Below are 20,969 nucleotides of genomic sequence, written 5' to 3' on the forward strand. Positions count from 1 at the left end.
CTGCAAGCTGCAGTAGGGCGGCCAAAAAAAAAAAGAAAGAAAGAATAAAATTTGTTAAAAAAGATTAGCTTTCTTTTCGATGCCTTTTTGAAGTAGATTATATTTAGATTTGCATAGTTTAATTTTACATTTCTTTATCCTTGCATATGTTTGATCAGTGTTATTTTTAGATTATAGGTTACTGATATTTCTGGTTCAAGGGTATATTGTCCCTGGGGACAGTAATTTTTATTTTCGATTTATCTTTTTCTTATTTTATATAGGAAACAAAACCACATAAGACAAACAGAACTTCGTGAATTATTATGTAGTAAACTTTGTTGTCATCACAGTATGGTCAGGAAATAGAACTTTTATCAGCTAGCCAATATTTTGTAATAACTATAAATAGAGTGTAACCTTTAAAAATTGCATATACAAAAAGGCCTTTAGGGCAAAATATATTAGAAAATAATACTAGTAAATACAAAAATATTGGCTTACTGTGCAAAAAAAAAATCTGTCAGCCATCTTCAAAGTACCTCCCAATTATAGATTCCTTTCCTTCCCTCAAAAAATGACTTTTAACATTTGTAGTAATCATTTCTTGCATTTAAAAATGTTTCCTCAGTCACATGTGCATTCTTAGACACCAAGGTTTAGTCTTGCTCATAAAAAAAAAAATTAGTGGTGTTTTTAGAAAGTATTTTGATGATGTGCCATTGTACCTCCCATGTTTATATTGTCAGAGTAGAAGAAAATTTAATAACTTAAGTTCTCTGATGCTCGAAAGACTGGAAAGACTTGATGTGGTGACATCAATTGTATTTCAGGGCGTCCTGATGTCGGAAGAAGAAGTGTTTGAACTTGTTCCCGATGATGAGCGACAGTGTTCAGCATGCAGAACCACCTGTTTTCTCTCTGCTCTCACGTGTTCCTGTAATCCTGAGCGGCTTGTGTGTCTCTACCATCCAACTGATCTGTGCCCCTGCCCCATGCAGAAAAAATGTCTTAGGTATCCAGAAGTTTCTTGTAAAACTTCTGTTACCGTCTTTTAAAATTAATGTCAGTACTGTCCTTTGTAAAGCCCTTCCCTGTGTTTGGACTGGTAACCTCTTGTCTGTTTGCTTCCTTGCTTGAGGACCAGCCCATTAAAGTTGGCCCTAAACTTGGCACCTAAAGTTAGTTGTTTTATCAAGTTGATTTCACATGTTCCTTGTCTCTCCCTGAATTAAAACTCTGTGGGCTTCTTAGATTTTCTTTTTATGTATATACCAAAACCCCATTCCCCTGGCCATTTTACTTTCCTTAAGCTGATTGTATGTCAATTTTAATTTATTTTCAAGTTGTTGGTTTTTGGAAGTTTTTATTTTCTTGTGTGGTGTTTTTTTTTTTTAGATATCGCTACCCATTAGAGGACCTCCCTTCTCTGCTGTATGGTGTGAAAGTCAGGGCACAGTCGTATGACACTTGGGTCAGTCGTGTTACAGAAGCATTAGCTGCCAACTTCAGCCACAAGAAAGGTTAAGTTTCTTCCTTTTCTAAGCACACACTGAAATGGTTGTCACTTTTCTAAGCACACACTGAAATGGTTGTCACTTTGCAAGAGGCGTTGTTTTGTTTTCCTCCAGGAAGGAGAAATCCTAGGCTTCATATGAGATTTGAGACTAATGGGTTGCTTCACTACAGAATTAATTTCCTGTTTGAGAATCTTCTTTTAAGTGAAAAAGTTGATATAAAATGGGACAAATAGCTAACTTGCAGCAGATGTATCATATATTTTTGGGAACCCCATTGTTACCAGTGGACTAACCTTAAAGGCTTATTGAGAAAGAGAAATTGTCTATAAGGATTAGAAACGAGCACCTGGTCATAAGCTTTTATTGTATTGTTGAGATTTTCACAGCTGTGATGTGTTTCTGCTAATTGGTTGGTGAATGGTTTTTTATTTTCTGTGGTCATAGTATATGGCATTTAATTTATTTTTACAGATTTGATTGAATTACGAGTAATGCTGGAAGATGCTGAGGATAGGAAATATCCAGAAAATGATCTCTTTCGAAAACTCAGGGATGCTGTAAAAGAAGCTGAGACCTGTGCTTCTGTGGCTCAGCTGCTTCTGAGCAAAAAGCAGAAGCACAGGTAAGACTAAGAAGAGCTGAGTTCTCCAATGGTTTTCTGTTTTGTTTTGTTTTGACCAGAATAAAGGCAAAGCCTTAACTGGCCTGTGAGGCCCTGCCCTGTCTTTTGAGGCCGTGTTTTCCCTCCTCCAGTAATGCCCTAACCATGTCTTCTGGTCTCCCTTCTTTCTTGCTCCACCCTGAACCCTCTCCCTCTGTTCTTCATATACACCAGTGTCTTCCTGCTTAGGGCCTTCACGCTTGCTCTTGGCTCTGCTTGGAGTTCTCTTCCCCTGATACCCAGGTGGCTTATTCCCTCACTTCTTTCATGTCTTTTACAGACGTTGCATTCTTGGAGAGGCCTTCTCTGATAACCTCTGTAAAATTGCAGCCTTTTATTCTTCTTTCCTGCTTTGTTTTTCTTCTGTCCCTGTCACCTCCTGATAGATGAATTTACTTATCTATTATCTTATCTCCTTCTTCCTTTCCCAGCCCCACTAGAAGGTATGCTAGAATAGAATGTTGGGGATTTTCATCCTTTTTGTTATTGCTGTGCTTTGAAGCATGCCTGGCACTGCGTAGGTGTGCACTAAGCCTTTGTAAATAAACGACACTACAGGCTGAAGGCAGGTGGCAGCAAAGAGTAACCTGGGTGCCGGGGAGGCTGTTGTTACAGAGCTGGAAGTATGTGCCCTTAATTTCATGTAATTCACGTGTGTTTAATTCCCTGTGGAACTGTTTCTTAGTAATTCCAACACGTTTCTTGTATCTGAATGCCTTTTTCTATAGCAGTTCACATTGGGTCTCTAATTACTTTATATGTTTTTTTATATTCTGTTTTATCAGAGAACTTTTCTTAGCAACATCCATCAGTGACTCTTCACCTGTCGTTGGGTCACTGACCCCCTTGGAGGATCTGGCGAAAGCTTAAAGACCCTTTTCTTAGAAAAATGCACATACTGACATAGTTTTGAATCAGTTTCTGAGGGTTTATAGTCTCCTAAGCCAGGTTTTAAAGGTCTTTGTCCTATATCTTAAGTTTCTTGAGGTAGAAGATTTAGTTTTATCAGTGAACTTAACATTTTACTGTGAGGAATTTATTAAATGTTTGAAATGTTTAATACTTGTGAGATTGGAGGAACTGTAACTTGGAGAGTTGAATCTTTGAGTCATTACCCGAAGAGCTAAACACTTAATTTGGAAGTGATCACCATTGCAGTGAAATCCCTCAAACACTAGTATTCTGGGATTTCTTGGGTTAGAATTCTAAAGAGACTAGAAACCCCTTTGATATGGGAATGACTGTGAATTTTTCTTACTTACGTCTCAATATTATTTCACATCAGGCAGAGCCCAGATAGTGGGAGGACTCGGACCAAACTGACAGTGGAAGAGTTGAAGGCCTTTGTCCAACAGCTTTTTAGTCTTCCATGTGTCATCAGCCAAGCTCGACAAGTAAAGGTGGAGTATCACATTCTTTTTTGGGTAATATCCTTTGTAGTATGGGCTCCTGTTTTGGGTAAAGAGAATAGTGTGTCTAGATTGGTTTTTTTGTTCTGTTTGTTTCTTTTCTCAAATAAGTGCTGCTATTTAAGGATTTTTAGTAGGCAATAAGAACTCTTGGCTTCATTCTTAGTCTTTGATTCCCCCTTTAGAATTCTGGAACTAAGCCTAGTTTAGAATATTTTTTTCTATATTAATTTTAAGCCAGAACCTCCGTTTAACTTAGATGTAATTGAAATGTAAAAAATTAGTTAAAGGAATCTGAATGTATCAGTGATTACTAGTTCATGAACTTTTAAAAATGCAGAACTCCGAAATTGCCAGGGCCCTCATGGTTTAATGAATATGTAAAATCTCAAAAGTATCAAGTACATGAATCTGCATAGTTAGTAATCTTTCGATAGTTTGTGGTGTGTTTTTGTGATTTGGCGATGGCTGTGTATCTAAAATGGTTTTTACCAAGATTATCAACCGTGAAATCCAGTATCAGTTGTGTTGTCTTAACCCCATGTCATAAGAGCGTTTTGCTGGTTGACCATGCTTTCCTTCCTGAGAGACTTTCTTTTCTAAACATCTGACACCATACTCTCTGGTTTTCTTAGATTCACAATTCACAGTTCCTTCTCTTTAGGGAAGCTTTTTGATTTCTCCTTGGCTTGGCTTCTAAGTTTGGAGTATATTGGGAGTCTTGGCCCTTTCTTTAATAACTTCTTTGGTGACGTTAAATATCACCTATGTCCAGCTGATTCCCAGCTCTGCCTTTCTTCTTTTCTGCAGACTTGTACATCCAGTTGCATACTCTGCATTTGCCTTTGGCAGACTAAAAGACATCTTAAAAGCCTTTTCTAATGAATCAAAATTCTTGATTCCTTTGTTTCCCTTATGCACCACATTCCATCTCTAAACAGGTGTTCCTGTTGTATTATTTCCAAAACGTCTCCCAGAGTGAACTAGTCATCACCTCCACTGCTTCAGTTAGGCTCTGAACCACTGGAATCTGCCACTTAGGTTACTGCAACAGCTTCTTAACTGGTCTCTGTTCTTCTGCTCTTGTCCCTGAAAGTTTATTTTTTATTCAGTAGCCAGAGTGATTATGTAATAAAATAGGAATAAAATCATTCCGCTTCCATGTGGTTAAAATCCTCCCAGTGGTTCCCCAAAGCCACTCAAATGAAATGCAAACTCATTGTAATTAATCTACAAGGCACTATGTAATCTGACCTCTGCTTATTCCTGCTTCCACTTTGCTCCCCATCAGCCACTTAGGAGCAAGACACAAGCTCATTCCTCTTTAAAAGCTTTTGCAGTGATTATTTGCCCTGCCTGAACTACTCTCTTCCAGGTCTCCATGCGGTTCCCCCCTCTACCTCCTCATTTTAGTTTTGGCTCACCTGTCTTTTGTGACCGTCATTGCAAAGTAATATGCCCCTCCCCCCCATTCCCTCTGATCACTTTTGTATTATAACATATTGTATTGCCCCATTTCATTTTCATAGCACTTAAAACTAACCGAAACATTTTATTCATGTCTTCACTGTCTGGCCACTTACATTAAAATATGTGTTCCTTGAAGACAAAGACTTTGTATTTTTGTTTAATGCTGTATGCCTAGAATAGTGCCTGTAACTAAGTCAGCAGTCATTAAATATTTTTTGAGTGAATTAATCATATTTAAAAGTAGGAGTATGTAATTACAGAGAAACATATTTTTGCCTTTATCATATCTGTTTGGTGCTATGATGCTGAGATTATTAGATAGTCTAGAATTTGGTAGTTTGCCTGAACTGTATGTATTCCATACTCAGTTTGTGTCTTTTAAGTTTGTTTTTTCTTTTTTTTCTTTTGGTCTTTTCAGAATCTACTGGACGATGTGGAAGAGTTTCATGAACGTGCTCAGGAGGCCATGATGGATGAAACCCCAGATTCTTCCAAACTGCAGATGTTGGTAGATATGGGCTCTGGTCTCTACGTGGAGCTACCTGAATTAGCCCGGCTAAAGCAAGAGCTGCAGCAGGCCCGATGGTTGGACGAAGTACGACTGACCCTGTCAGATCCACAGCAGGTCACTTTGGATGTCATGAAGAAATTGATAGACTCTGGGGTGGGGCTGGCACCCCACCATGCGGTGGAGAAAGCGATGGCTGAGCTTCAGGAGCTCCTCACGGTCTCTGAGCGATGGGAGGAAAAGGCCAAGGTCTGCCTGCAGGCAAGGTGAACACATATGTTGGTGACTGTCACGTCTTTAATAACTAGATTAGAGAGTGGAAAGGGAGGAGGAACATGAGGGTCTTAATTAAATGTTTTGTGCCTTCCCTGACTGGTCACTAAGTTACCAGATTGGGCTGCATACAGACAGTTTCAAGTATTGTGTGCACACTGTGTGCAGAGTACTTGTTTTAATAAGAGCCCTTCCATTACTGATACTCTAGTTAGGAGCTAAGAAATATAAAGCTGTGTTGCAGTATGTTGTTAACTGAGAGGTCCAGAAAAATCCTAGAAGGATTCAGAGGAGGAGAGGTCATTATTAGCCTAGGTGGTCAGAAGAGACGCTTGAGAGAAAGGTAAGAACTTACATAGAGCCTTGAAGAATGAGTGGGATTGAAGTGGAAGGGGAGGTAAGAGAAATGTCCTAAGCTAAGCTTAAGGAGTGTGTAGGATGTGCTTAGGTGGCAGAAGTGAAGTGGTCTTCACATGAATGGGGGATTCATGCAGGAAAGCAGAGGGAGATCCGACAGGCAGGCAGGAGAGCGTGTGGTGTTAGCGTCAGCACCCGTTGGGCTGCTGGGATTGAAGTACAGCGTCCATCAGTTTGGCGGTAATGCTCTTGACGAAAGTGTTTTCTCAGCACTTACGATTAGTGTGTGTGCGATTTCCTTTGTGAGGATGAGGAAGCCGGGACGCTTACAGAGATCACGTAGCTGTCAAATAACAGCACAAGCGTAAGCCTTTTCCGCTTCACTCCAGCGTCTCCATGTACTTAACTGCTTCGCCAGTCACGTAGTTTGCATGCATTTGATAGGCTTTCCCGCACATGATTTGATCAACACGGTTCTGTTCAGCCAGGAGAAGGCTCCGTGTGTGCTGGATGCCAGATGCCACTGAGAATATATAATAAAGTTTATAGCTTTTCCTATCGGAAGCATTCAGATCACTCCATGTCTTCAGATTCATGGTAGTTCTAGGAGGTGGGAGCATATTAAATGGGAAAAGTTAAATAACTTGGGAGTGCAGACTATGACTTGGTACACCTGATACAACTGACAGTCGTCTGCTGAGTGAAATTTTATTGCTAGTAATACTTGAAAATTTTCTTTTTCCCATTTTCCTACATTTAACCAGTTTTAGTGATTTTTGCCTCCAGAATGCCTTTTGAATCTCTCTTCTTCAACTCCACTGTCACTGACCTAGTTACATAACTGTTACATTTTTCCCTCGATCTTTGCAATTCAGTGAGTATTTATGGAGTACCTACTACACGCCAGGTGCTGTTTCTAAGTGCTGTGGAGGCCATAGGGAAAAGACACAAGGTCCCTGCTCTAAAATAGAGCCGACATAGTGGGGAGAGACAGGTGAATAAGTGAATGAGTGTGTGAATTTCAGATAGTGTCGTGAAGGGAATAAAGTTGGTAAAGAGAGGACTGATGGGGTTGGTGGGGATAGTGGGAAGGTGAATCCTCCCTTTTCTAGCTCCTGTTGAGTTGTCTTTCTGAAACGCATACTTCGTATTCTTCGTCTCTTAGCATTGGTTCACTGCCACCATTCCTTTCTGGATATCTTCCTCCTTTGTCTTTGACCATCTCTCTGTGCCTCTTTCAGAATGGCTTTCCTCAAGATTCTGGCCTAGACCACTTCTCACTCTTTACACCTCCTTGGAAATTTCATCTTAATTTCTTGTCTCCATTTACCATCTTTATACTGATTAATGTCAAATTCTCATCTGTAACATAGATTTTTTTTTTATAGATACCGTCTGCCTGTTAGATAATTCCATAGGATGTCCCATCGGTACCTCAAATTCCCCATATTCAAAATTACCCTTGTTAACTCCTTCCCATGCTCTTTCCCTTTGTTCCTGTTTTCTTTGACTTACACCCTCTTTCACTCATTTGAACGAGCCAGAACTTTGGAAATTAACTTTGACCCCACCCTTCTGTTTCTTTGCCGTCAGACTCAGTTAGCTACCAAGTCACACTGATGATATTTCCTCAGTGTTTTTCACTTCCATTCCTTTTCTCTGGACTGTTGTTACGGATGGCTTGGATCACAGCACCAGGTTCTGTCTATGACCTCACCCCTCAGTAAGCCATTGTCCGCACTGAAACTAGTATTTTCCTAAAATACATCTGTGACTGTTTGACTCCCTTGCTTAAAGCCCTTCACTGTTTCCCATTCCCCTTGGGATGAAGTTCACATTTCCTTAACCTGACTTATAAGGCCATCTGTAATCTAGCCCTTTGCTTAAATATCTACCCTCACCCCTTGCCATCCTCCCTCTTGCATTCTGTGTTCTAAACATAGTGATTCCTCCCCCCGTTCTTCAGACCTGCCGTGTTCTGTCTTGTCTCTGAACCTTTGCACATGTTTATTTTATTCCCCTGTGGAACACTCTCGCCCTCTGCCCACCCCCTGTGGTGCACCTCCACCACCCCTACCCAGTGTCTGGTCCCAGGTTTCCTGACTAGTTCCTATTCAGAAAGGGTAAGCGAGCTTAGAGGTCACTTCTGGGAATTCTTCCTTCACTGCCAAGTCAGTTAAGTTCCCCTACTGTATATTCTGATAGCATCTTTACTTTCCTTTAGCATTGCACTTACAGTGTATCGTAACTTTTTATTAATAATCACCTCCCCCCAGATGAAAGGGTTTCTGAGGCAAGGACTCTGTCAGTCGTGTGCATTCATCTTCTCTAGGACCTAGCACAGTGCCCAGCACATAGCAGGATTCATGGATGGTCAAACTGTTTCCACGCTCAGTAGCTTCCTGTTGCTCACATAGGAAAATTCATGTCTCTCAAGACCTCTCAACCTGCGTCTTTCTTTCCTGCCAAGTTCCCTGCTTCTTGCTTTTACTCCTGCCCCACCTCCCATTCTCACCATCCCCCATCTTAAACTTATTTTTAACTTATTTTTAATTTTTCTCTATGTCTTTGTTCATTATATTCCTGTTGTTTTTCCTTTAACCCTTTACTTGACCAAATTGTACTTCTTCTTTAAGGCCTAATTCAAAACCCTTCTCAACTCCCCCAGGCAGAATTAATTACTGCTTCCGGTGGTAGTGAACCTACAGTAATTTGTTCTTAGTTCTCAGTACAAGTATCATTCTTACCTTGTATTTTGATGAGTTGAGGATAAGGTCTATGTTTTTTTCATCTTTGTGTAACAAGGTGTTAATGAAAGTAGTTGAATTAAATATACTTGGTCAACGTTAATGGATTTCTAGACTACTGCTTTCTACATAGCTGTTTAATATGCATCTCTGACAATTTCAGATATTGTGGAGAACTAAAGTAGAAGTAATTTAGTGTAGTGAAAAAAAGAGCATGGGATCTGAGATTCATTCTGAGTCAGTGTTTCATGTGTGCCATTTACTACTTTAAATGACTTTGGGGAAAATAATTGACCTACTTTGACTTAAACTTTTCTTGTCTGTAAAATAGAAATAGAGGTAATACCTGTTTTGCCTCCCTTATAGGATTATGGTAAGAATTAAGTGAAGTCATGTGTATGAAAGTTCATTACACATTCTAGAATGTTATTTAAGTGTTGGTAGTAGTGTTTTGGCTTTTCCTCACACATCTACACCCTATTTTTGTGTTTTTTAAGACCACGGCACAGTGTGGCAAGTTTAGAAAGCATCGTGAATGAAGCTAAGAATATTCCAGCCTTTCTACCCAATGTGTTGTCCCTGAAAGAAGCCTTACAAAAGGCTCGAGAATGGACAAGTAAAGTGGAAGCTATTCAGGTAAAGAGCCTTTTGAATTGTCCTACCATTCAGGTAATGCTGTCTCATAGATGAATCCTTTAAGCCTTTAATTCTTTAGAATAGAATAACTGGACTAAAATAATTATGTACTTAAAATTCACTTGTTTTTCCATCTGATTTTTATTTCAAAATATATATTACCTGTTTAAACGTTACTTGTTTCTGTTGACTCCCTGCTATGAAAGATGACAGAGTTAGCCATTTAGTTAGTGCTTAGCAGTAGTTTGTTTCCTGCTGTGTTCTCTTTCTTGCCATGTACACCAATTATCTTTTTTTAATTGTAGTATAGTTAATTTACAGCGTTGTGCTAGTTTCAGATGTACAGCAAAGTGATTCAGTTATACATGTGTTTGTGTTCTTTCTCAGATTCCTTTCCATTATAGGTTAGTACAAGATATTGAGTATAGTCGCCTGTGCTATATAGTAGGTCCTTGTTGTTTACTTATTTTGTATATAGTAGTGTGTATATGTTAATTTCAAACTCCTAATTTATTCCCCCCACTCCACCCTGCTGTCCCCCAACTACTTTTAAAATAAGTGGCAGAAAAAGAAACTGAAATCAACATTTACTGAACCCCACAATACTCTTGCTACTATTCTGGTTGTTTGGGAGCAGAAACTAAGGGGAGGGTGTAAAGATAGAACCCTGGACCTCAACATTGCATATTCTAGTTGGCGAGACATATATCATACATCTGTAGTTCAAGACAATGAGCTAAGCGTTATATAGAGATGAAAGTGTGCTTGAATACATAATTTTTCTTCTGAATTACAAAACCGTTAGGCAGCATTTACCGTATTGAGTATGTAAATACTGTTTATCGTAGAACTACACTGAAAGAAAGAGGAAGCCACCTCTCCCCCTAAGCTGCTGCCCTTAGAAAGAGTATTCTAAGTGTCAAGTTCTAGTGACTTCTCTTTTCAGTTGACTTTTTCTGAGACCTGCTTAACTGCTACTCTTTCTGTTCTGTTTTTTAAAGTTATCTATTTTCATCAGACAGCTCCTCTGTTTGTTTCATCTTCGACCTATTTCAGGCAGTTGGTTGTTCTCAGGTGACTGAGAACCCTTAATTGGCTGCTTACGATTGAAGGACCGAGCCTGCAGGTAGAGGTAGCTGTCATGGTTTTCCTGTGTGATTATAGAGGACTGTTCCTCACCAAACGCTTCCCTTCAGTGGGAGGACTGGCTTGTCAGCTCTAAGAGAGTGGACAGCTTCTGCTGCCCTTTAGGGTACGTCGCCTGGGAGAGGCTGTCTATGTCGGGGCTTAGCCAGAAGGTATTCTATAGTCAGATGGCTGTAGTTGGGCACGAAAGGGAGTAGTAGTAAATATATTTCTTGAGCCTATCTGTATCTGAGCTTTCTTTTCTCTTTCAATTATTCTCTTCTCTGTCTATTCTTATCCTAGTACCATAGTGATTTAATGATACCATTATAATATCTCTTATGGCTAGAACCTTCTCATTCTTTTTAAAAATTGGACTTAAGTTTCTTGTCTTTCCATTTCATTGTAACTTCTAAAATGGATATATAGGCAAATATGTCAGGTAATACGTGGGAAGTAACTATTGGAATGTCAGTTTAGCACGAAACACGATGCCTTTCCTTCATAGCTTCTGAGTAGTGATGAATGTTATGGGGATATACACAGTTTCTTATAGGAAAGGTTATGTGTTCTGTCTGCTGGGGGATTGATGCACTCTGAGGTGTCGCGCTGACTTATTGTCTACAGGCTGCCAACCTACTACTTCTGATATTCTTGCCGAGTCCCTGGAATGGATTACGTTAACTCTCACTTCCTGTAATGATTCAGTTATTTAGTAAATTTAAAGCCGTATAAATTTGAAAAGCAATAATTACTTCATTATGTGGAAATATTGAAACATTGTGACTTAGAAGGAAAATATCCATTCTTGTTTGTGTTTGTAGGACATAAAATGGAGGTGGTTACCAGAACTAAAATACTGCTCTGTAGTAGTTGGAAAATTGTGAAAGGCTTTGAAACAGGCAGAAGAGGTTACTTATGTCCTTTCTGTAGAACGGTGGATGTTGTTCAGCGAACCATCCAGGATGGTTTGATTCTAGGAGTGTATGCCTTAGACGTTCTTTGACCAAGCTATTTTACAACTCTCTCAGTTGTTTAAAAATGATAGTAATGTGAATGAATTAGTCTGTAGAAAAGTAATTAAATTTGTAAGGAACAAATGATTTTCCACACTGTAGAAAAGATGATTCCATTGATGGGTATGATGTTAAATACCTGTTTCCATCTACTAGCAAATTCCTTTCCTCATTCCTAATTGCATTTATATATGTTTGTTTTTAGATTGTCCTTTGAACTAGTTTTCACATCTCACTGGGTCCCTTGTTAATTAATAAAACAAAAATCTTTGACAGTGTGAATTTACGCAAACTTTTTTTAAAGGACGTTGGAAGGCTCTGTTAATTCAAGAGATATTGATACAGTTAGGTTCAAAGAATAATATTTAATGAAAAAATTAACGCTAAAGTCTTTGTGCGGTCTACCAACAATATATTGCCAGACTTTCTAAGAGATTGCAAACTGTGTAAGGATGCCCTTTGTTCTTCAGAGTGGCAGCAATTATGCTTACTTGGAGCAGCTGGAAAGCTTATCTGCCAAAGGCCGCCCTCTCCCTGTGCGTCTTGATGCGTTGCCCCAGGTGGAGTCACAAGTGGCGGCAGCACGGGCCTGGAGAGAACGGACTGGGAGGACCTTTCTTAAGAAGAATTCCAGCCACACGTTGCTCCAGGTGAGGGGCGGTTTACTTTATGTGTGTGCACTTCAGCACCCTCATCAGGAGTTGCTGATGTAATACCTGAGGCGAGGGTTGTTTTCAGTTTAGCTGGTCATGGTTACACAGGGGATTCCGTTTTGGGTAATATCAGATGCTGACCAGTAATCTGGAGCCTTGGGCAGACTTGTTTCCAGTTCATCTAATACTATGTCTAGAAAAAGAAGTCAGCCTGATGTTATCTCTGCTGTTATAATGGACTCTGTCACTGAAAGATCTTATATCTCAGAGGCACAAATTTAAAAAAAATCTTTTTTAATTGAAGTATAGTTGATTAACAGTGTTGTGTTAGTTTCTGGTGTATAGCAGAGTGATTCAGTTATACATATATATTCTAAATTGATTGATTGATTGATTGATGGCTGCATTGGGTCTTCGTTGCTGTGCGTGGGCTTTTCTCTAGTTGTGGCGAGCGGGGGCTACTCTTCACTGTGGTGCACTGGCTTCTCATTGCGGCGGCTTCTCTTGTTGCGGAAAACAGGCTCTAGGCACGCAGGCTTCAGTAGTTGTGGCTCACGGGCTCAGTAGTTGTGGCTCGTGGGCTCTAGAGCACAGGCTCAGTAGTTGTGGTGCATGAACTTAGTTGCTCTGCAGCATGTGGGATCTTCCCAGACCAGGAATCAAACCTGTGTCCCCTGCATTGGCAGGTGGATTCTTAACCAGTGCGCCACCAGGGAAGTCCCACAAGTATATATTCTTCTTCAGATTCTTTTCCATTACAGGTTATTACAAGATGCTGAATACAGTTCCCTGTGCTCTACAGTAGGACCTTGTTGTTTATCTATTTTATATATAGGTAGTATGTATCTGCTAATCCCAAGCTCCTAATTTATCCCTCCCCCTATCTTTTCCCTTTGGTGACCATAGGTTTGTTTTCTATGTTTGTGACTCTGTGTCTGTCTTGTAAATAAGTTCATTTGTATCATTTTTTTTAGATTCCACATAGGAGTGATATCATAATATTTGTCTTTCTCTGTTTTTCTTCACTTAGTATGATAATCTCTAGGTCCATCTGTGTTGCAGCAAATGGCATTATTTCATTCTTTTTTATGGCTGAGTAATATTCCATTGTATATATGTACCACATCTTCTTCACCCATTCCTGTTGATGGACACTTAGGTTGCTTCCATGTCTTGGCTATTGTGAATAGTGAGAAGCACAAATTTCAATACTCATTACCCTTTTTCATGTTGAACAGTTGAACATAGTAGTTAAGAGCATAGACTTTGGAGTAAGATATTTTCATGTTTGAGGACTGGCTTCCTAGTGCTAACCCTGTGTCTGTGGGCAAGTTGTTGCCTTTCTGGTTTCCCTCGTTTGTACAGTGCCGATAGTACCACCTACATCAGAGGCTTGTTGGGAGTTTTGAATTAGATAATGCATATGAAGTTCATAAGAACGTGTCTAAGACATGTGAGTGGTCAGTAAATGGTTCATTTTATTTTCAGTTTTGAGATTTTTTTTTTAAACCAGAGCTCCATATTTGGTTTTATTTTTGTAGGTGCTTAGTCCCCGAACTGACATTGGTATTTATGGGAGTGGAAAAAATAGAAGGAAAAAAGTAAAAGAACTAATAGAAAAAGAAAAAGAAAAGGATCTGGACCTTGAACCTCTGAGTGATCTGGAGGAGGGATTGGAGGAAACCAGAGATACAGCCACAGTGGTAAGAAATTATGTAGTGCATCTTGAATTTGCTTGGTGAATACAGAATTCTGTGAAGGTATTAGCGGAATCACTGTTTTTTATGTTCTTAACTATTTTTATTTTTGTGTACTTTATCTTTGGCTTTATGGTTATACATATTTCACATCTTTTTTAATATTTGGAATCAAAGAATATAAAAAGTTTACTCTTCTCTCTCCCTAACATTGTCTTTTCCATCTCTCTTCTTTATTGTTATTTTAGTAGTCATCTAATATTCCATCAAGTTTTCCATACCTTGCTGAACACTTTTCTGATATTGACCATTTTTGTTGTTACTAGGAGTTCGCTGTTATGGGTAATAGCAAAGTGAACTGCTCTGTATAGCCTTTTCCTTTCTTCACATCACTTTCCTGCACTTGACTCTTAGGAATGGGATTTACTGGGCTAGAATTTCAGAGCATTTGGTGCTTAGTGCTGTTGTGCTTTTCAAAGGACTTCTGCCGGCTGATAGCAGCTGCAATTTGCAGTGTCTGCCTCTTTTAGCAGCATTCAGTAGTGTAGTGAGTGTGCAGTAAGATGCTTGTAGCTAATTAAAATTATGGGTTTTGTTGGAGAGTAGGAGGAATATGTTACAATTACAAGGAGACTGAGGAAGTAGAAAATAAAATGAGTTTGGGCAATATGTAGTAGTAGTGAGTCGCATATACTAAGCGAGTTCATATGGCTCTTTCTGCCTAAATGATCCTGTTTTGAGGCTGGTGGAAATAATTTCTTGCTAGAGAGCCTGCCCAGTAAGTTAGTCTCGCCAGAAAAATAGCACTGGAAGTTATTTCAGAACTGCTTCAAAGCTGCCGGAGTTTAAAAAGGAAATGCCCTGACAACATTCATAATAATTAAATTTTGTTTTTATATACTTTTTTGAAATGAGTTACATAAAACCTTGTTATAATTAGTCATCAGGCTTTGTTATTCTTCTTCTACATAAGTTGGAAAGTCCTAGAAAGAAATAAAAATTGGTTTGTATCAGACTTTCCCCCAGAGAATGAATTACAAGGGGGTGAGGAGTCAGTATTGATTATTTATCTTGTGCCAGGCACCAAGTTAGGCACTTCCATACGTTATCTTATTTAATCCTTAAAACAGCAAAAAGTGGTTAGTAGTGTTCTCATTTTTCGGAAGACTGAGATTCAGAAAACTTGTAACCCGGATCAGGAGTCTATTAAGTGTAAGAGCCAGGCCTCATACCAAGGCTGCTTGATTTCAAGGCATACCATCTTTCTACTGCACCCTATAGAAGAATTAAAAAGTACTCTACTGATGCGAATTGTGAGTACTTGCGAATTTTGCACATGAGGAATGTTTGCACAGAAACTGTCATGCTGCCCCAAATTTTAAGAAATTACTGATTTTTTTTTTTTTTAAAAAAGGACAATGCTTTGGACTTCCCTGGCAGTTCAGTGGTTAAGACTCTGTGTATCCAGTGCAGGGGGGCGGGTTCGATCCCTGGTCAGGGAACTAAGATCCCACATGCTGTGCGGTGTGGCCAAAAAAAAAGACAGTGCTCTGTCACCGTGAGGCTACAACATGGAGGTGATCCCTTAGCCTTGAAGATTTGGTACTTTTGGGGTATTTTGCAGTGACTCCCTTCACTTAAATGTTTGTTGTACACAGGTGGCAGTTTTCAAAGAACGGGAGCAAAAAGAGATTGAAGCCATGCATTCCCTCAGAGCAGCCAACCTAGCCAAGATGTCAATGGTAGACCGCATAGAAGAAGTAAAATTTTGCATTTGCCGCAAGACAGCAAGTGGGTTTATGCTCCAGTGTGAGCTCTGCAAAGACTGGTTTCATAACAGCTGTGTTCCTCTTCCTAAGTCAAGTTCCCAGAAGAAAGGGTCTAGCTGGCAGGCTAAAGAAGTAAAGTTCCTTTGCCCTCTCTGTATGCGGTCTCGAAGACCTAGGCTAGAGACCATTCTGTCCCTCCTGGTATCCCTTCAGAAGTTGCCTGTACGGCTGCCTGAAGGAGAGGCCCTTCAGTGTTTGACAGAACGTGCAATGAGTTGGCAGGACAGGGCCCGGCAAGCCCTGGCCACGGATGAGCTGTCCTCTGCCCTGGCCAAGCTCTCTGTGTTGAGCCAGCGGATGGTGGAGCAGGCAGCTCGGGAGAAAACTGAAAAGATCATCAGCGCAGAGCTCCAAAAAGCCGCTGCCAATCCAGACTTACAGGCAAGTTTAGAATTTTCTTTTTTTTCCTGTTTCTTGGGATAATATTTGTCAGTGTGTAAGTAGTAAATCAAATCTATCTTACCAGTAGATTAGGAAAATAACAGTAAGTTCCTAGCAACTATATTACGCGTAATTTCCTCTTTGCATGTACGCCCATAGGATTTTCTTTGGGTATATATGTAAGGTTGTTTCAGTGAGGTATTACCTGGAAATATCATTCAGGTGGACCTTAGCATTATAATCAAATAATTTGATCTGTACTAACTGTTGAATTCTGTTAGCCAGTTTGCAGGTTTGTTAGGTTTTGGTGGTCTTAAGCATACATTAATTACTCACGTTTTTGTAGTGTGTCTCTCTGCTCATCTTGGGATTGCTTGTTGTTTAGGGGCACTTGCCTAGTTTCCAGCAGTCTGCTTTTAACCGGGTGGTGAGCAGTGTATCTTCTTCCCCTCGGCAAACGGTGGACTATGATGATGAAGAGACGGATTCTGATGAAGACATTCGGGAGACATATGGCTGTGACACGAAGGTAAGTACAGGGCAGGCCGTGTGGGCACATACCTGATCACTGAGTTTGTTCAAAAAAGCTGTTGGACACTGGTGTTTGAAGCCTGAAAGTGGAAGAGAAAGCTAGTCATCTCTCTATCCTAGTTGATGGTGATAGCATTTTTTCAGTGCTCCAAAAAATATATAGATTGATGAAACTTAATTTTTTTTTAAAGGATGGAATTTTTAAAAATCTGTATTTATTTTCCTCACCCCGAGGCTTAGAGGGACTAGAAAAATTATACATTTAAGTTATTGAAAACTTTCGTGGCTGATGTCATTGTTTTTTCCTTTGGGTTGTTAAAGTCTCTGTAGTTTTAAGAATCCCATTCTAGCTTTGCTTCGAGTCTTTTTCTCTGATCTCCTATCTGAGTGGTGCTAGACAGCATGTCATATTCAGGGATGGGTTATACTTGGGCCCATGGTTCGAATTTGTGGAGTTACAGTCACAGTTAGAACAAAGTATTTGCCCTCAATATGATTGTTTTCATAATGACACCACACTGGGATGAAGGGAAGGTTTTGGCAAGGTTTTGTGTTGGATCCTTTTGGCCTTTTATTGTTGTTTTGTGTCATGCCCAAGACCTTTGTCTTTTGTCTAGTAACAACATCATGATCTAGGCAGACACTCTGCCAGCTTACAGTTAATCTCTTGATCTGTTTTGTGTTATTCTTTGTTGAGCTAATGTTTAGCATCTATGCCAGTAACCGGGGAGTTCGTACTCTGATGTATGAAAAAACTAGGGTGCCTTCTCTTCCCAGTCTGTTCACTGTCTTTTCCTTTGTCTTTTCAGCATACTAGGTAAGCTCATTCTTAGAGCATGAATACCATCGGCATTAGAACTCCCAGGATATAAAGTTAAACCATCCATCATAGATGCTTGTAAATTACCCACTGGAAAATGTTTTTATCAAGATAAAAATGGATCAAGGGGATGTTTTAATGAGGGAATTTTTTTAAATTACATGAATTAAAGACTTGAGAAAAGTTGAAACTTGAATTAGCATTTAAAATAAGGTTCTAGGGCTTCCCTGGTGGCACAGTGGTTGAGAGTCCGCCTGCCGATGCAGGGGACATGGGTTCGTGCCCCCGTCTGGGAAGATCCCACATGCCGCGGAGCGGCTGGGCCTGTGAGCCATGGCCGCTGAGCCTGCGTGTCCGGAGCCCATGCGCCGCAACAGGAGACACCACAACAGTGAGAGGCCCGCGTACCGCAAAAAAAAAAAAAAAAAAGGTTCTAAGTGACTTCCCTGGTGGCGCAGTGGTTAAGAATCCACCTGCCGATGCAGGGGACATGGGTTCGAGCCCTGGTCTGGGAAGATCCCACATGCTGCAGAGCAACTAAGCCCGTGTGCCAGAACTACTGAGCCTGTGCTCTAGAGCCTGTGAGCCACAACTACTGAGCCCACGTGCCATAATTACTGAAGCCTGTGCGCTCCAGGGCCCATGCTCTGCAACAGAGAGAAGCCACTGCAATGAGAAGCCTGCGCACGGCAAGAAAGAGTAGCCCCCGCTCGCAGCCAACTAGAGAAAGCCCGTGCACAGCAACGAAGGCCCAACGCAGCCGAAAATAAAATTAATTAATTAAAAGTATAATAAGGTTCCTAAGCACCTTGTTATCCTTGTGGTTAACGACCATCTTTATTTATAAAGTTGGTAGAATGACCAGGAGCAGCTGAAAGGGAATGCTGCCCACGCCACGTATAAGTTAGCCAGTACTAGAATTGCCTGTTTGCCGTGGCTTAGAGGCCCTCAGTACTTCGGTTGTTATCTTTCTAGCACATTAGGTATCAACCAGCACTCTAGAATTGCTAAACAGGATGGACTTCGCTTGGAGGCAGATTGGTAACCCATGAAAACAAAACATCACAGGTATTACATGATTTCAGGGCTAGGGATCAGAGCAGTGGTTGATTCGGTTGTATGGAGTAGTCCTCTGTTTGCAAAATATATATGGGGGTCTTAACTTACAGTCTGAGGAGAGGGTGTTCGCAGGGTAGAAAGATAAGATTATGGATTTTATAATGTTAGCAGTGTATTTGACAGCTTAGGACAGTGGAAGAAGGGTGGCAAGACATGGTAATTCAAGGTCAAATTTACCTTGACGGCGGTATCTTTGCACTAAAAAAATTATACTCTTGAGGATTTTCCTATAGCGCAAGCACCGATTGTGTAATGAAAATCTTATTTGCCAGTTTATTTGCAGTTGGCTTGGTGATTTTTCCCTTTATATGATCTCCCCTACTTGTGACCATGAAATCATCCTTAAAATAGTTCAAATTTAATGTCTTTGCTAGGATGAAGAGCCCCTGCCGGTTTAGGAAGAAGAGTAGGTAATTATAAAGAAAAATAAAATCAGTCATTGATCCTAGTTATCATAGCATTGAAATGTTTAAGACAGACAGTGTGTGCTTTGCATTGTTTGATGACTTCATTTTGCATGTGATACCCTGTGATCACTAAAATAATCGGAGCAAGCAATTCAAGAAACTGGTTAGTTAGGAAAATCTATGTGAAACAAAGTCTGTCACAGATGTCTTGTGATTGTGTCTGGGATAACCTTTCATATATTCACATGATTATTTCCTTTTAAGGCATAGTGTTTACCTTTACTGGAACTGCCTGTCCATATTACAGTTTATATTTTTCAAATGCATACCTGTGTACAATTACACACCAGAAAGGAGGGTATAAAATAGTAGTAGGTATTATCTCCCAGGAAGTTCTTTTTTTTATCCCGATAATTTCTTAATTTACAGAAAGGCAAGTTAAGCAGTTGGATTCTTTCATTTTTTTTTCTTCTCTATGCTTGTTAACACTTGGGTGGCTTGAGCTTTGGTGGAAATGAAGTCCGCTATATACGAACCTTCAAGTTGCAAACTTTGAAAGATGCGAACGTGCATTTGCGTATCCAGTCACCTAAGTTTGTTCACGTGTCTGGCGTACATTGTCACACGTGTGACAGCTAAGTCCGCGCATGGGCCTGGTTGCTCCGCGGCATGTGGGATCTACAAGTGGCTGTGCTTTTGTGTACTTTACTCTATAGTGCTGTGTAGAGTACAGTAGTACAGTGTCTTTACTTCAAGCCCAGCACGTCCAGAAGCAAGCGTAAAAGCTGGTACTACTGTACTTCTCAAGGTACTGTATTTTAAAAAGGTACTATAAGATTAAAAATGTTTTTTTGTGTGTGTTTGTTTGTTTTTTATGTATCTGTGTGAAAAGTGTTATAAACCTATTACAGTACAGTACTGTATAGCCGATTGTGTTAGTTGGGTACCTAGGCTAACTTTGTTGGACTTAGGAAGGTGCTCTCGGAACAGAACTCGTTCGTATGTAGGGGACTTACTGTAGAGTAGATTTTGTCTGAGACTTTAGTCCTGCTAATATCAGATAAGGTGGAGTGACAGATCTGTGTGTGAAACACATTTCTCACTGAGAAGCCATTCCTCCTTTCTTGCATATTTGCCATTAGTGGGACTGAACTGTAATTTTCCTTCTTAGGAAGAGTAATTTGTTTTAAGCTTGCTGTTATCAGTTGTTTTACCTTCAGCCTATCTGTGTCTTTATATTTAAAATGCGTCTTTTGTAGACAGCACATGTGGTAGGGTTCTTTTTGGTGTGTCATTCTGCATATATATGTGTTTGTAAAATATATAGTTAAATCTTGGTTTTTAGGCAGTATTACAATCTCTGTCATTTAATTGGGGGTGTTCATTTACATTTAATGTAATTGTTGACATGGTTGGATTTAAGTTGACCATCTTTATTTTTCATTTTTTTCTGTTTTTGTTCCTCTGTTGCTTTTTCCTGCCTTCTTTTGGGTTAATTGACAATTTTTTTAAGGTTTCATTTTATTTCCTTTATTGGCTTCTTACCTATACCCCTTTTTATTTTTTATTTTTTTCAGTGATTGCTCTGGGGCTAACAATGCCTCTTTAACTTACCAAAGTCAGTGAGTACTTCATATTTCATACTTCACCCTGGAGAAGTAATTTTTTTTAAATTTATCTTTACCTGTCTTTACTTTCCATCATTATTTTCTATGTATCTATCTATTTATTTATGGCTGCCTTGGGTCTTCGTTGCTGCACGCGGACTTTCTCTAGTTGCAGCGAGCGGGGGCTACTCTTCGTTGCAGTGCATGGGCTTCGCATTGTGGTG

General features: G+C 39.9%; 1 protein-coding gene across 4 annotated transcripts in view; it reads left to right on the plus strand.

The window, feature by feature from the left end:
• The window catches only part of KDM5A (lysine demethylase 5A), a 98,095-nt gene that overhangs the window by 40,509 nt on the left and 36,617 nt on the right, over positions 1 to 20,969 (plus strand). For all 4 annotated transcript variants that reach the window (XM_029205266.1, XM_029205267.1, XM_029205264.1 and 1 more), the window contains 10 exons: positions 813 to 994; positions 1,378 to 1,502; positions 1,971 to 2,121; positions 3,446 to 3,560; positions 5,458 to 5,813; positions 9,422 to 9,560; positions 12,172 to 12,351; positions 13,896 to 14,057; positions 15,710 to 16,261; positions 16,647 to 16,790. In XM_029205266.1, the coding sequence (XP_029061099.1) occupies positions 813 to 994; positions 1,378 to 1,502; positions 1,971 to 2,121; positions 3,446 to 3,560; positions 5,458 to 5,813; positions 9,422 to 9,560; positions 12,172 to 12,351; positions 13,896 to 14,057; positions 15,710 to 16,261; positions 16,647 to 16,790 (2,106 nt within the window). The remainder of the gene's footprint in view (positions 1 to 812; positions 995 to 1,377; positions 1,503 to 1,970; positions 2,122 to 3,445; positions 3,561 to 5,457; positions 5,814 to 9,421; positions 9,561 to 12,171; positions 12,352 to 13,895; positions 14,058 to 15,709; positions 16,262 to 16,646; positions 16,791 to 20,969) is intronic.

The sequence above is a fragment of the Monodon monoceros genome, unplaced genomic scaffold, assembly GCF_005190385.1.
Source record: "Monodon monoceros isolate NGI ecotype Baffin Bay Population unplaced genomic scaffold, NGI_Narwhal_1 Super_Scaffold_6, whole genome shotgun sequence".
NCBI classification, from domain to species: domain Eukaryota; kingdom Metazoa; phylum Chordata; class Mammalia; order Artiodactyla; family Monodontidae; genus Monodon; species Monodon monoceros.